Source organism: Chanodichthys erythropterus, chromosome 22 (genome assembly GCF_024489055.1).
Source record: "Chanodichthys erythropterus isolate Z2021 chromosome 22, ASM2448905v1, whole genome shotgun sequence".
NCBI classification, from domain to species: domain Eukaryota; kingdom Metazoa; phylum Chordata; class Actinopteri; order Cypriniformes; family Xenocyprididae; genus Chanodichthys; species Chanodichthys erythropterus.
The window spans coordinates 8,287,711-8,302,053 of record NC_090242.1 but is presented as its reverse complement, the minus strand read 5'-3'; the positions used below and the strand labels follow the sequence as shown (position 1 = coordinate 8,302,053).

Genomic DNA, 14,343 nt, shown 5'->3' with positions numbered 1-14,343 from the left:
GACTGGCGGAATGCACAGTGCATGCAGGGTGTGTGGCCTCAATAGCCCTGCAGTAAGTCATGTGCTGTGTGAATGTCAGGGTAAAAAATCAACTAAAATTGCATTAAATATGGTTGTTATTGCAAAAATTATGTTGCAAGATGTTCTTTTCAACTACATTTAAGTACCCTGTCATAGGCTAACCTGTAATTTTGCAAATTCCCTGTTTATTCCCATTAATTCCCGTTAATTTCCATATAGTCCCGTTAATTCCCATATATTCCCATTAATTCCCATCGAAAGTTTCCAGCTTTGAAAATTCCCAGAATTTTGCAACCTTAAATACAAGTTCCTTGTCTTATTGTGAGTTTTACGTATGGATTGCAGTGATGTTATGAAATTATATACCACTAAGAAGAAGGCAACAGTTATAACAATGTTTTTGTAGTCACTGACCTCTTCTGGGCGGCTGAGAACATGTCCCTCAGGTCCTGTAATGCCCATCTCCAGCATACGGGTCTGCTCCTGAAGAACACACAGTCATATTAGATGTGTCTGTTCTCTGTGACACTTTGGCCCTGTTTACACCTGGTATTAAGATGTGTTTTGGTCAACTGGATCACAAGTAGATGAGAGAGACACATTCTAGTTTACACCTGGTTTTTAATCCATCTCTTTTGTCCACTTTCAATAACTTCTGTCCTGATATCTTCGAGGGGAGAGTCTATGGGAGGGTAAATGTATGGGTTTTTTCAGATCTTTCGATCTAATGGACAAAATAAGCTCACCTAATTTACATAAAAACCTGACTGGAGATGACAGAAAAACATATAACGAGTATCAGCTTTTGTTTCTTCTCTGACAGTGTTAGAAATCAGGAATGGTGAGAGAACATTGTGCTTGGTACATTTTTCATCTTCAAACCAAACTTGAGTCTTCAGTCGACAAAGTTTAAAGGGTTAGTTCACCCAAAAATGAAAACGCTCATGCCGTTTCACACCCGTAAGACCTTTGTTGATCTTCAGAACACTAATTAAGATATTTTTGATGAAATCTGAGAGGTATCTGACTCATCCATAGACAGCAATATAATCAACACTTTTAAGGTGCAGAAAGGTACTAAAGACATCGTTAAAACAGTCATGTGACTGCAGTGGTTCAACCTTAATGTTATGAAGAGACGAGAATACTTTTTGTGCACAAAAAGAAAACAAAAATGATGACTTTATTCAACAATCTCTTCTCTTCTGTGTCATTCTCATATGTTGTTTACGTCCAGTGCTTCCAGGTTCTACATCAGAATGCCGACTCATTATTGGCCATTTCCTGCATCAGCATCACACATATGCGTTGTGCTGATCACGTGATCAGCTTTGGCAATACTGAGCCGGCATTCGGACGTAAACACGGAAGCCTTCACTGTGTTACTGCATCACCTGTGTAAGGATAATGACAGGGAAGAGAAGAGATTGTTGAATAAAGTCATCAGTTTTGTTTTGTTTTTGCACACAAAAAGTATTCTCGTCTCTTCATAACATTAAGGTTGAACCACTGTAGTCATGACTGTTTTAACAATGTCTTTAGTACCTTTTTGAACATTAAAAGTGTTTATTATATTGCTGTCTATGGACGAGTCATATACCTCTCGGATTTCATCAAAAATATCTTAATTTGTGTTCTGAAGATAAACGAAGGTCTTACGGGTGTGGAACAACTTGAGGGTGAGCAACTAACAGTGTTGGGCACGTTACTTTCAAAAAGTAATTAGTTATAGTTACTAGTTACTTCTCACAAATAGTTACTGAGTTACATCATTATAAAAGTAACTAATTACCAGGGAAAGTAACTATTGCGTTACTTAAAAAAAAAAAAAATCAAATATATCAATTAACTTGGATGCCCCCAATATTAAATACGTCTAAAAATAAAATATTAGTTGTTTAATGTTATGTTTTAAATTGAAAAGTGAACAACATGAGTAAGATGGAATACATCATAAGATGCGCATTACATTGGGAGACATGCAGTGGGTGAGACATGATTTTGACCACTTCATTAAGTTTTGTAAAAATTGTATCTTAATTTTAATCAATGTTTCATCAACCAATTGCCTGGATTTAATAAATAAGAAGCAAATATAGCAGAAAATACAATCATGACAATATAATCATGGCGCCGGCGCGATCACTTGCACGTGAACTGGAACTCAGTGGCTGCTTGCCTTGGATGAACTAACTCTTTAAATCCCGTCTGGCTAGCACGCTTCCCATAATGTTTACGTGTTAGTTCAGTAGGCGGAGACTAGATGGTCTTTTGAGGATGTTTGAACACATTCGACCACATGAGCGTCTACACTACGAAAGCAATCCGGTCTAATGCATTTCAATTACCTCTGGAAGTGGTTGAAAAAAAATGTTTTAGACCTGTATTTAGTGTCATTGACTTGTGATCCGATCGCATCTTAATACGAGGTGTTTGCATTGCATTTGTACTGTTCATGCTTTTTTTCAACATATTGTAAATTAATTAATTCAATTTCACTTTATTCATAATGAATGAATGATTAGTGATAGGTATGGTCTTTTTTTATGGACAGTTTTTTTAAAAATATACTTTTAAGATTTAAAAGTGTGCATTCAATACAATTAAATACTTCTTTTCTCAAGAAAAAGACAAACTACTTTTGGCTTACCTTCAGTATTCCTTTAAGTTATTTTACAGAATCTACAATAGTATGATGATGTAAGTAAGCAGAGTAACTGATGTTCAAACATCAGACCACCCGCACACTGCCCAGCTTGATAATGTCCAGCAACTGGATGAGGGAAATCAGGACACACAGTATCCTCCCACTCATCAGAAGGATTGAGGGCATGGATTTTGCTGAAATATCCTCAGCTCACCCTCATGAATGGAAAAGGCAGCATGTCTTTGTGTCACCACATCACTGCTTTTCTAACTTTACACTGGACCTCTGAAAGCATTTCATTTCTAATTTACTGTCGGAATGTATGGTGGAGATGCATAAATAACCAAGAGGCCTTAAAAGTAATGCATACTGCATACTTATGTCAGAAAACTCTGAGAAGGTCAAAACTAGGGAGGAAAATAATTAGGTTTTAATGATTCTGCTTCAGATTTAATGGACATAAGTGCTTCTGTTATGGATTATTTTTGTAATTTTGAAGAAGAACGAATGACCGATGTTTGAAAAGCTATGTTTTATTGCATTCACAGTAAGGCTGCATGATACTGAAAAAAACTGATGCAATATTTCATTTTTTTGCAATATATTATACTGGAAAAAATACAGAAAGTTTCACCAGATGACTTGAATAGATCTATTTGGAAAGAATTAATCATTCTAGAATGATTTTGGTGATTTTGTTGGGAAGTGCATATGGCATTGAAAAAAAAAATCTAAAGACTTTAAAGGGAACCTATTCACAAAATTTACTGTGAACGAGACGAGATGTTTTTGAAGCTTGATTACATAAATGCTTTGTTTATAATAAAGAGGACGTTTTAAGCTCTGACACTTGCAGGATGTTTTAATGGTACAAAGACCTCTCGTATGTCAAAAGATCAAGGCAAATGTGATTTCTCATGTCATGACCCCTTAAAAAGTGCAAAATAAAGTGCATTGATGTGACAAACCTCAGCAATTATTTCTCCATTTTCTGCGTGGACCTGTGCGATTCCTCCATGCTCGCCAAGAAAGGTGAAGATCTCATAAAGCTGTTCAAATATAAATAGAAAAATCATATTAGATATTAAATAGTGAGGTTTTAACAAGGAAACATAACTTTAAATGTTACAATGTGAGCAAGTGGTGCTTTTGATAATCTAAGATGACTTAAAATGGTTATTTGTTTGTTCAGATGAACCACAATTTAATAAAAAAAATGCCTCCACAAACACTACTTTTTACAGAATTAAGACATTTTTGTACTTTGTAAGATCTGCAGGTACTGTTTAATATGACTGACCTACATTACGTTATGCATACGGAAATCATTTTTAAGGGTCAGATCAGAAAGAAATAACTCCCAACAACTGCATGTATTGATCAAATGAAAGAATGTGTATCTCCACACCGCTCTCCACTTTTCTTCGTCTTACCTCACTGTTGCTCATCTGATAGAGGTCTTTATAAGCCATATAGACCTGGAAAGAGTTCACTCCTACATGGACAAAAAGAATAAATCAGCAAACAAGAACTCTGCCAACAGCAATCACTATCATTTTTCACTTTAATAACGTTATGCACTTCTTATCATTCAACATGAAAGACAAAAAAGTAGGGTGGGGACTGTATCCATAATGAATTGATTGGATGGATGGTGAAAATACCAGAATGGACATTAAACAATAAGTATAAACTGATTAATCACGCCCAGACCAGGGATGTGATGAATTTAGAAGTTTTTAAATAGATAATGCTACAGGCAACCTTCTTCAACAAGCAATATTAAACTAAAATTTGAGAAAATAAATAAAAGATCACTTTTATCATTAATATTGATTTAACCCTCTGGTCCTCTTCGTTTAGGGGTCACACTTGGCTTGAAATGAAGTCTTGAAATGCAACTTTTTTGTTTTTCAGGAAAACCAATGTAATATATTGTTGTTCAATAATATTTTTTGGATTATTATTTAAAATGTTGAGGGTATTTTATGATACTAAGCAATATTTATACAAATTTTACTAGCTATTTTTCTCCCCTGAAAATAATACACATATTTTTTTTCTAATATATTTTTAAATAATTCTTCAATTAAAGCAGAATTCCATGTTAAAATAGAGACAAGGCATTTAATTTTTTATTTTTTTTTTTAAGGTAGATTAGTGCCATCTGGTGGGAGTAAAAAGAAAAAAAGAAAAATGTATGTAATGCCATGGTGTCACCACGGATGCCTATATAGTTCTATATGAAGTGGCTTATAAATTATGTAGTGTTTTAGACATAGATACTTATTTCTATTGAGTTATGGATTTGGATTTATACTTAAACATTCGCAAAGACTACTTTTTGTCAAGGTTTAGATTTTTGGGGTTTGAAATGTTGATTTGAAGTGTCAGTTTTTGCATCAATTTTACTACAGTCAAACCTGAACACAGAGGAGAGGACATTTTGTTACAAATAACATCAAAATTCAATAAAAATGTAACAAAAATGAACCGGTATGTTTTATTACAGCTTAATCAATCTGGGTCTGATCTGATTTCAACCTCTTATTTGAGTCTTTTGGCTAAATTTTACCATATTGTAACTTTTTGTCTGTGCAGTGACTGATGTCCTGTGTCTGTCATTTTTGACCTCAAAGGAGCCATGTGTGACTACTTTTTCTGACCCTTTAACATATGCGAATCATGTCCATGATATTAGTCATCCCATTCCGATGAGGACCAGAGGGTTAATACGTTTTACTAACAAACAGTAAATGCTCTGATTCTGCGCTCATTTGTTGGTTATGCCGTAATAAAGCAGCTTGTTTCTAACAGAAATAGCTCAAATGACCAAGAATAACTTCAGTCAAAGCAAATCACATTCCCTATGGGATACCATACTGGTAGATGTATTTATAACTTCAGAAGGATTTTTTTTAGCATGCTGAACCATTTGCTGGAACAGTTCAGAAATTGATTTTTACCATCTGGATTCTTAAATCCCTCGGTCAAGGAGTTAATAGCACAATATCTCTCACCTTTTTCCTTAATGAGGCTCTCGACCTCTTGTTTGGCGCTGTCGTTCCAGTGGGTGATGTCCACATGCAGTGAGTAGTCGCAGCACGCTTTCTCATCTGCCCATTCACGCCAGCGCTCGAAAGCTTCCACCAAGCTAGTGCCAGGGTCCGGGATCACATGATCCACTGCAGGTGAGACATAAGAGACAGACAGAGAGGCACTGTCACCTAGGCTGTGTCTGAAATCTAATTATTTATAAGATCCTTATACTTGTTTTTAAGGCCCTGCACAATCTAGCTCCTGTGTACTTGTCCAGTGCATTCTATATAGTATGAATGTGTGTAGTATGGATGTAATCTGAACATACTTCATTCACCATGTTGTCATTATCATGTGACCTACCAGCGTCAGCGCTTCACTGCCATTCATAAATCCTCTCCACATTTTACACAAGTGCACAAAGCAGGAGCGAGTGTGTGACCAACACATGTACAGGTATTTGGTTATTAGTATATTCAACAATTTTAGTGATTCTCATTCACTACTTAACCCTCTGGATTCTGAGGCTGATTTTGGGCCTGGAGAAGTGTTGACATGCCCTGACATTTGTGCTTTTTTCAGTTTTTCATAAACATATAAATGGAAAAAGTGGCATTACCCTGTATTCAGCACAAACTAGGCTACCATAATATGTGAGGAACATGTATGTACGTTTATATTTTTGAAGGAATAACATTTATGCGTGGTTATTGAAAAAACAAAAAACTTAAGTCACTGAAATAAAACCAAAAAATATATATTAAATCTGTGTTCACAAGGTTGTAGAATAGTTTTTGCTTCAAAATGATATAAAATTATCCTGCCTACTTGTTCATATAAAACAATAGAGAGATTTATATTTTGTAAGACACTTTTTGTCAAGAAACACAGTATGCGTGGAGGCGTGAATCGTCATGAATAATGGGTCATTTACACCTGAGAAGACAAAAGAATGGCATAATGAGTTGTAATGACCTGCATATCAATGAGCTCTTTCAGTCAGGTAGGCTGCGAAAAAACCCTCTGTGATCATATCTCAAGCTCATCATGGTGTAAATCAAACATACAGAAAAAACAGCAATACTGTGAAATATTATTACAATTTAAAATAATGGTATTCCATTACATACTTTAAAATATAATGTATTTCTGTGATGCAAAGTGTCTGAACAATTATGTTACCTCTATGGCATTTCATATAGGCTTTTAGCTTAAAAGCATGCACATTTGGAGAAATATTGATGGATTCTCATATGTTTATGTCAATTGTCTATACAGAGGAGTAATATTTATTCAATATTTATTGTCATCACTGTGAGCGCTGGATACTGTGTTTTCAATTCATACTTGCAGCTGGAGGGCGCTCTGTACACTTTTAGTCCACAAATTACTCTAAAGAAGAACAGGTCATGTGACAATCCAAGAACTAACCGTACTAACAGAGGCTTCCAGAAATCGCTAAGTATGGCTATGCAAAACACTTTTGAAGACAATAAATACACGATTGAGACGATGTATACATGTATTGCCTCAGAATTTGCATCTGAATAGCGATCTCTCCGTGGGCGTGGCTGCATTAGCAGATAATGAAGGCGTGCCGGGAGCAGCAGCTCATTTGCATTTAAAGGGACACACACAAAAACGGCGTTTTTTTGCTCACACCCAAATAGAGGCAAATTTGACAAGCTATAATAAATAATCTGTGGGGGATTTTGAGCTGAAACTTCATTCTGGAGACACCAGAGAGTTATCTTGTAAAAGGAGCATTATAGGTCCCCTTTAAAGTAAACCTATCTAAGCCACACTCTAAAGAGATTTAGTAGGAAGCCTCTCTGTGTTTTCACTGCTTCTTCATTGTCTCTATATTATCTGCATGTATAATCTACCGTACATTTCCTCTGGGAACAAAGGGAAACTTACAGCTGGTCTTTTACTCTAAAATGAATCACTGCTAATGGTCCTTGGTAAGCACAGGGTTTACTGTACAACAAGCCACTCTTATATACCAGCTGTTGTCACTTTTTCTTCATGATCTGTAGCCTGCAGTGGTCAGAAAGAGCTGCTGTCTTTCCACGGAACTAGACTTTCACTGTGGGACGCGTACAAGAGCTTTGTGTACTATTGTTGTCAATGTTTATTATTAACACACACACTTTCCCATGTCTGTGAAGTATTGAGCTTCTACAGCTTTTAATGCACTTTACTGGGCCCATTAAAAGGGGTCTTATTTCAATGTGCTTGAATGTTCAAACCACCTAACTTCTTAACAAATGCCTCCTATTGCATTTTAACGCCACATGTTATGGTATACAGTATCCTGGATATTAAATAGAGTACTGTACTTAGCAGATGAACATGACATTCTCCCACAGATCTTACCAATCATGGTGGTTCCTCCAGCTAGAGCAGCCTTGGTGCCCTGGTTAAAATCATCCACGGTTGTCGTACCCCTGAAGGGCATCTGTAAGTGGGTGTGGATGTCAATTCCTCCAGGAATCACCATCTTCCCATTGGCCTCAATGGTCTTCACCCCTCCTGGTACTATCAAGTTGTCACCAATTTGCCTTAAAGTTGACAGAGCATGGTAATTTAGCAAAACGTTTTCATTACACTATGAATTAAATGTTAATGGATTGGCAAAGAGATGACTAATTCTGAGTATGATTAATGCATTTTTCATTTCAAATGTCAAGGTTGCATGTTTATTCAATGTTTATTCTGAGTAACGGAAATGGTCAGAATACTAAAAATATAAATATTTTCACCAAGTTGTTCTAAACCTGCATGAAGTTCTTTCTTCTGCTGGACATAAAGGAAGATATTTTGTTGGTAACCATACAGTTCTTGGTCCCCTTTGACTTCCATAGTATTGAAGACAAAAATATTAATTTTTATTTTTGGGTGAACTATTCCTTTAAGTACCTTAAATAGGGAGTTGGTAGAGCGTCTCTTCATAATGCTTAAAATTTATAATGTGTTTTTATTTGATTACACAATCTGATTATTGTACGAGAGACAGGATGAAGAGTGACGATGCACTGAAACAGAGAGTTCAGTTGCTGAATCTGGAAAGAAATCCTCAGGAGGAACCTGGATTTAGATCCAATATGGCTGAATATGTGTGCATGTGTGAATGCAGCTTACTTGATGACTCCATCCTCCATATAGATGTCTGCATAGAAGGACTGGTCATCATTCACAATACGACCACCTTTAATAAGGAGCCTCTCACTCTGAGAAAACATAAACACAAAGAGATGAAAGAGATGAGGTGTCTGATGATGTGTTTACTGGCGCGAGGGCGGGGAAACCTGTCACTCTCATGAGATCAACCAATAGCAAACCACAACCATCCAACCATTCAATCAATTCCTAATCTACAAAATCAAGCCCCGCCCGCCCTACATTATTTCTTGTTTGAGAAGCCCATTCACTCGAATATACGTTACAATAGGGGAGAAAAGACTATCACAACCTCCATTTCATGCCAACTTTTAATATACTATTGTGCTATGCGATTACTATAGTAATATACAATGGTATTTATAGATTGGTTAATAAAGTGAGATTAAATACATAAAGTATTTTTTAATTATTTAACATTTGTAATTATTGCAGGTTTGCCTAATATTTAGCATTTTCAAAATGTAATTCTTTTCCAGACTTCTCTGTAGATTTTTCAGACCACATGCAACAACATGTGATGAATAATTATTTGTGTTCATGTCAAACGATCACTAAACTTTTGGCTGCTCCAGACGCCAAATGCTCTGCTTGCATGATACATTTATGTTTAGAAATTCTCAATTTTTGTTTTGTTTTGTTTTACAAAACAGAATAGGAGAAGGACAAATATATTTAATTTTTCCAGGCTTATCCACCCCTTGAAATGATTAAAATCCAATTCCACACTTTCCATACTGCTTAGAAACCCTTTTTCAGTGACATGCCTGTGTTTTTAACATTCTCACACAAATTGGACATGGTACGGACGTCATGTCATCACTTTTAAAGGACTACAAATGGCTGGTAGGGACTACAACGAGCATCTTCCCAGGTTGATGACATCACAAACCTTAAAATTTACATAAACCCCGCCCCCGAGAACACACAACAAAGGGGGCGGGGCCACGTTGGCTGCTTTAGAGAAGAGGAAGAGTTGTTGTAGTAGAGTGTTGTTGTCATGCCGTCATTTTACGCCGGACTGCTTCACAAACGAGGGTCAATTCAACACAAAAGATGAACATGACGGCACATGCTAGTGGATGAGTTGAATCAACTCCACAGCAACTACATCAATTTATCCACTAATCATTCAGAAACGTCTAAAAGTTGTAACTTCTTCCTGAGTCTCTCCATCAGTGTCGACTCCGGTTTGAACAATGTAAGGCTGAACACCGTTACTGACAATCCTCATTTTGGCTGCGTGAGATTCTCCAGCTTTGTTGTTGTTGAGCTGTTAAAGTTCCGCCCTCTTCTGGAAAGGGGGTGGGGAGAAGCAGCTCATTTGCATTTAAAGGGACACACACAAAAATGGCTGTGGGGTATTTTGAGCTGAAACTTCACACACACATTCTGGAGACACCAGAGACTTATATTACATCTTGTGAAAGGAGCATTATAGGTCCCCTTTACATAAATTTGTCATGAAAACAAGTTATGACAGTAACTGTGTAAATTATTATATTTTAAAAATGAATTTACGGCCCTACTGTATCAATGTCTCTGCTGAATGAAGGGCACAGACTTTTACATTTCTAATGGAACAAAAAAAAATAACATCCATATACCATGTTTTGTTCAAGCTAGTCCTTAAAACCCTGCTCTATAAAATGTAGTCACGTCTTGATGTTTGTGGGTGCTGTATTGTGCATGGCTCCATCCATCACTTCAACTTAGGGTCAAACTCACCAGAGTGACATTTTTCCGAATAATCACTTCATAAACAGGATGTCACTGGTGTCACTTTAGTACTCCAAAAAAACACACAAGCTTAAACAGGGAACAGTCTGACCATTAGTTTGACACAGACAACATGACAAGAACAATTTTGTGTCAAGAAAACATGACAGAGAACCAACAAGAATTTTGAAAGCACTACAAATCATGTTAAAAAGATGCCTTATCACTGTGTAAAAGATACGTAAAACAGCACTGAACTATTCATTCAGTAACACTTTACTAAAACAATGGGTGTATGAAGCCCCGGTAATGTACCCTTAAATCTGAAGAACAAAATTCATCATGTAAATCAGTGACAGACATCAGTTTAATGTGAGGAATATGCTATAAAATGCATGTTTCCTACGAGAGGCAACAACAAAGAGAAATCTGACAACATTCTGGGACGAGAACCTGAAGAATTACGGCAGGATGCTGACAAAGCAAAGACCTGAATGTGTAGAAAGTGTATTCACTGTAAGGGACAGACAATTCGACGAATGCCAGAGTCCAATCTGAGCCGCACACACAAACAGTGCTGTCATTTGTTATGTGTGTATGGGGAGCGGGGGAGACACAGCCAAAGAACGCTGAGCCAAAGGACATTAAGGCGTGGAGCATTAGCCATGCTTGTGCGGAATAACGGGCTGGGATTGAAGAAAACCTCTCTGTATGCATCCAGAGCTGCAGCCTTGTTGCCTGGTAACCAAAATATTTACCATACGCTCATGAGAGTTTCTTCTTTTTCTGCCAACATAGCAGTCAAAACACTGCAACTTACCCATCTAGATACATAATGACCAACCTCTATTACGCTTCAACACATCCACCCTGTCCTATGACCAAGTTATCTGGGTTTTTACAGCCAGGGCTGTCATGATCCTATCAAGAGGCACCTGTGACAGTTCTGTCCAAGACTGTGAGTAATGATAGTCTATACTTTGTAGTATGCATGGGGCTGGGATCAAACCCATCTACTGTAAATTACTATATCTACACATGAATACACACACACACAGAAGCAAATTTTCACAAAAGGCTGACATTTAAATGTCACATTAAATGCTAAAATACTTTGCTTTTATTGTATTGTTTTTTGTTGACAAATATGATTATTAATAATATTAATATTTTGTAACATTTTTGAAGAATTCCCCCAACCACCCAGTGGCAAAGGCTCCTTGGTTTAACAAATTAGATTCTAGTTAGCGCACATAAAAGGAGCGTCGCATCTAGAATATTACTCTACCATGATCTTTATTTATTTAATTATTTATTTATTTTGGGCATAGTAAAATGCCATAGTAAAATTATTTTTAATTTCATGTAAATAACATTCTATATTACTATAGTAATCCCATAGCACCAGAGTATATTAAAATTTGGCATAAAACGGAGGTTGTGATCAGGGTTGCCAGGTTTTTACATCAAAACCCGCCCGATTGCTACTCAAAAGTAGCCCAATCATGGTTCAAGGGGCGTCCCCCAGTAAAAATCGTGTTCCAGGGGGTAAAATCAACGTTTTTGGTGGGGTTCCCCTGGTAAACTTCGCATTCCAAGGGTTAAATATCACATTATTTGGGGACGCTGTGTTAAAGTAGCCCAATTCTGTGGAAAAAACGCGGGTTAAACCCCTAACCCTAACCTTGACTTGGCAACACTCGTTGCTATAGTCTTTCATTTATTCGAGTGTAAGGGCTTCTCAAACAAGAAAAAATGTAGGGCGGAGCTTGACAGGTTGCCCCGCCCTCGCATCAATAAACACGTCATCAGAAAAGAGGGAGGGGAGATTTTGATTAAAGATTACGAGGCACATAAATTCAGAAAAAAAAAAGATGTGCACGGATAAATCATGTATAATAAATACTGCAATATTCCATTAAAAAAAAAAGACATGTAAATTTTGACTTTTACGATTCTTATTTATTCGCAACTTCAGTTTGCCTACTTTAGGGGCTGTTTACACGACAGCATTTTCAACTAAAACGGAAAACTTTGTATCCGTTTTGGCTGTTCATTTACACGACAACAGCGTTTTGGTGTGCTGAAAATGCAGACTTTTGAAAACAGGTTTCAAAGTGCAAGTTTTTGAAAACGATACCATTGTCATCTCCGTGTAAACTGTAAAAACGCGCATACTTCAGACAGGACATGGAATGTGTTGCGCTGGCCGCTGGGTTCAGCGTAGCCCTTCAGATACAAAGCGATTTGCGCTACGCTGGCCAGAGCAAAGTAGGCAGAGTTTTCAAAATGTTTAGCGGGAGTTCTATACGCCTAGTCATTTGATGCCCCGTTTCTATTGGCCGCGCGGGTAATCGCCACAGAGCGCAGCGGTGAAAGTTGAACTATTTTGAACTTTGACTGCGGCATGCATGCAAGCTCGCCAATGGTGCGCTCCGCTGCGCTTCGGTCGACGCAGCAACAATCCGTCCTTGCGCGGCACAAATCATTGAAATAAACGGGTTTCATAGTGCAGTGTTGCCATTGTCGCGTCCCGTCTGAAATAGCCTTATCTGTGAAAAGGGTGACGGCATGCATATGCATATTACGTGTTTAGTCTTGCCACCATATTTTTCAACGTGAAGGAAAGGTGTTTTCTGTGAATGTGTGAGACTTTCGATTTATTAGGGAAATTGGGAAAATATAAAACTATAGAAAAATAACGAGAAGAATAGGCTATCGAAATGCAGCAAACTGTAAAAATAAAGTGGATAGTAGGGCTGGGCGATATATCGAATGCTTTTGTCACGCGTATCTCGTCAGTAAAGCTGGTTCCCTGATTGCCGATAAATCGCCATCACCTGCTTTCAAATGAAGCGGCATTTAATAGACAGAGCCGTAGTTCACTGATAAGCCACGCAATATCGCGTTCAATATCGACGGCGATTCATATCGATATTGAACGCAATATTGCGTGTCTTATCAGTGAACTACGGCTCGGTCTATTAAATGCCGCTTCATTTGAAAGCAGTTGATGGCGATTTATCGGCAATCAGGGAACCGGCTTTACTGACGAAATGCGCATGACAAAAGCATTCGATATATCGCCCAGCCCTAGTGGATAGGCATGTGCGTTAGACACGAGTGCTCTGTATAATGGTGCGTTCACACCAGACGCAAATGAAGCGTTAAGCGCAAGCGATTTACATGTTGAGTCAATGCAAAGACACGATAGACATCCTGCGGCGCGAATGACGCTGCGCGAATTAAACTCCGAAGCGGTGTTTTTAAATTGGCCATCACTATACAAGTCGTTATTTTGTTATTTTTTTGGTGCACCAAAAATATTCTTGTCGCTTTATAATATTAATATTGAACCACTGTACTCACATGAACTGATTTAAATATGTTTTTAGTACATTAATGGATCTTGAGAGAGGAAATGTCATTGCTGGCTATGGAGGCCTCATTCGGATTTCAACTAAAATATCTTAATTTGTGTTCTGAAGATTAACGGGTGTGGAACGGCATGAGGGTGAGTAATAAATAACAGAATTTTCATTTTTGGGTGAACTAACCCTTTAAAAGTCGCCATGAAATGGAAGTCGCGATAGTCTTTTGTGAGATATGAACGGCTTCGCAAACAAGAAAAAACGGGGCGGGCCTTGATTTTATCAATGGGGAATTGACTTGATCGTTGTCGTTTGACAATTGCTGCGTGAGTGACCGAAAAATTCGCATTTGGAAGTAGTAAG

The 14,343-nt window shown here is 37.5% G+C and overlaps 1 protein-coding gene across 2 annotated transcripts in view; it reads right to left on the bottom strand.

Moving 5' to 3' along the window:
• dpysl3 (dihydropyrimidinase like 3) overlaps positions 1 to 14,343 on the bottom strand; it is a 43,762-nt gene that overhangs the window by 19,835 nt on the left and 9,584 nt on the right. For both annotated transcript variants that reach the window (XM_067375254.1, XM_067375253.1), the window contains exons 2-7: positions 8,852 to 8,940; positions 8,087 to 8,271; positions 5,689 to 5,853; positions 4,102 to 4,163; positions 3,637 to 3,717; positions 436 to 504 (exon numbers count right to left, since the gene is read on the bottom strand). In XM_067375254.1, the coding sequence (XP_067231355.1) occupies positions 436 to 504; positions 3,637 to 3,717; positions 4,102 to 4,163; positions 5,689 to 5,853; positions 8,087 to 8,271; positions 8,852 to 8,940 (651 nt within the window). The remainder of the gene's footprint in view (positions 1 to 435; positions 505 to 3,636; positions 3,718 to 4,101; positions 4,164 to 5,688; positions 5,854 to 8,086; positions 8,272 to 8,851; positions 8,941 to 14,343) is intronic.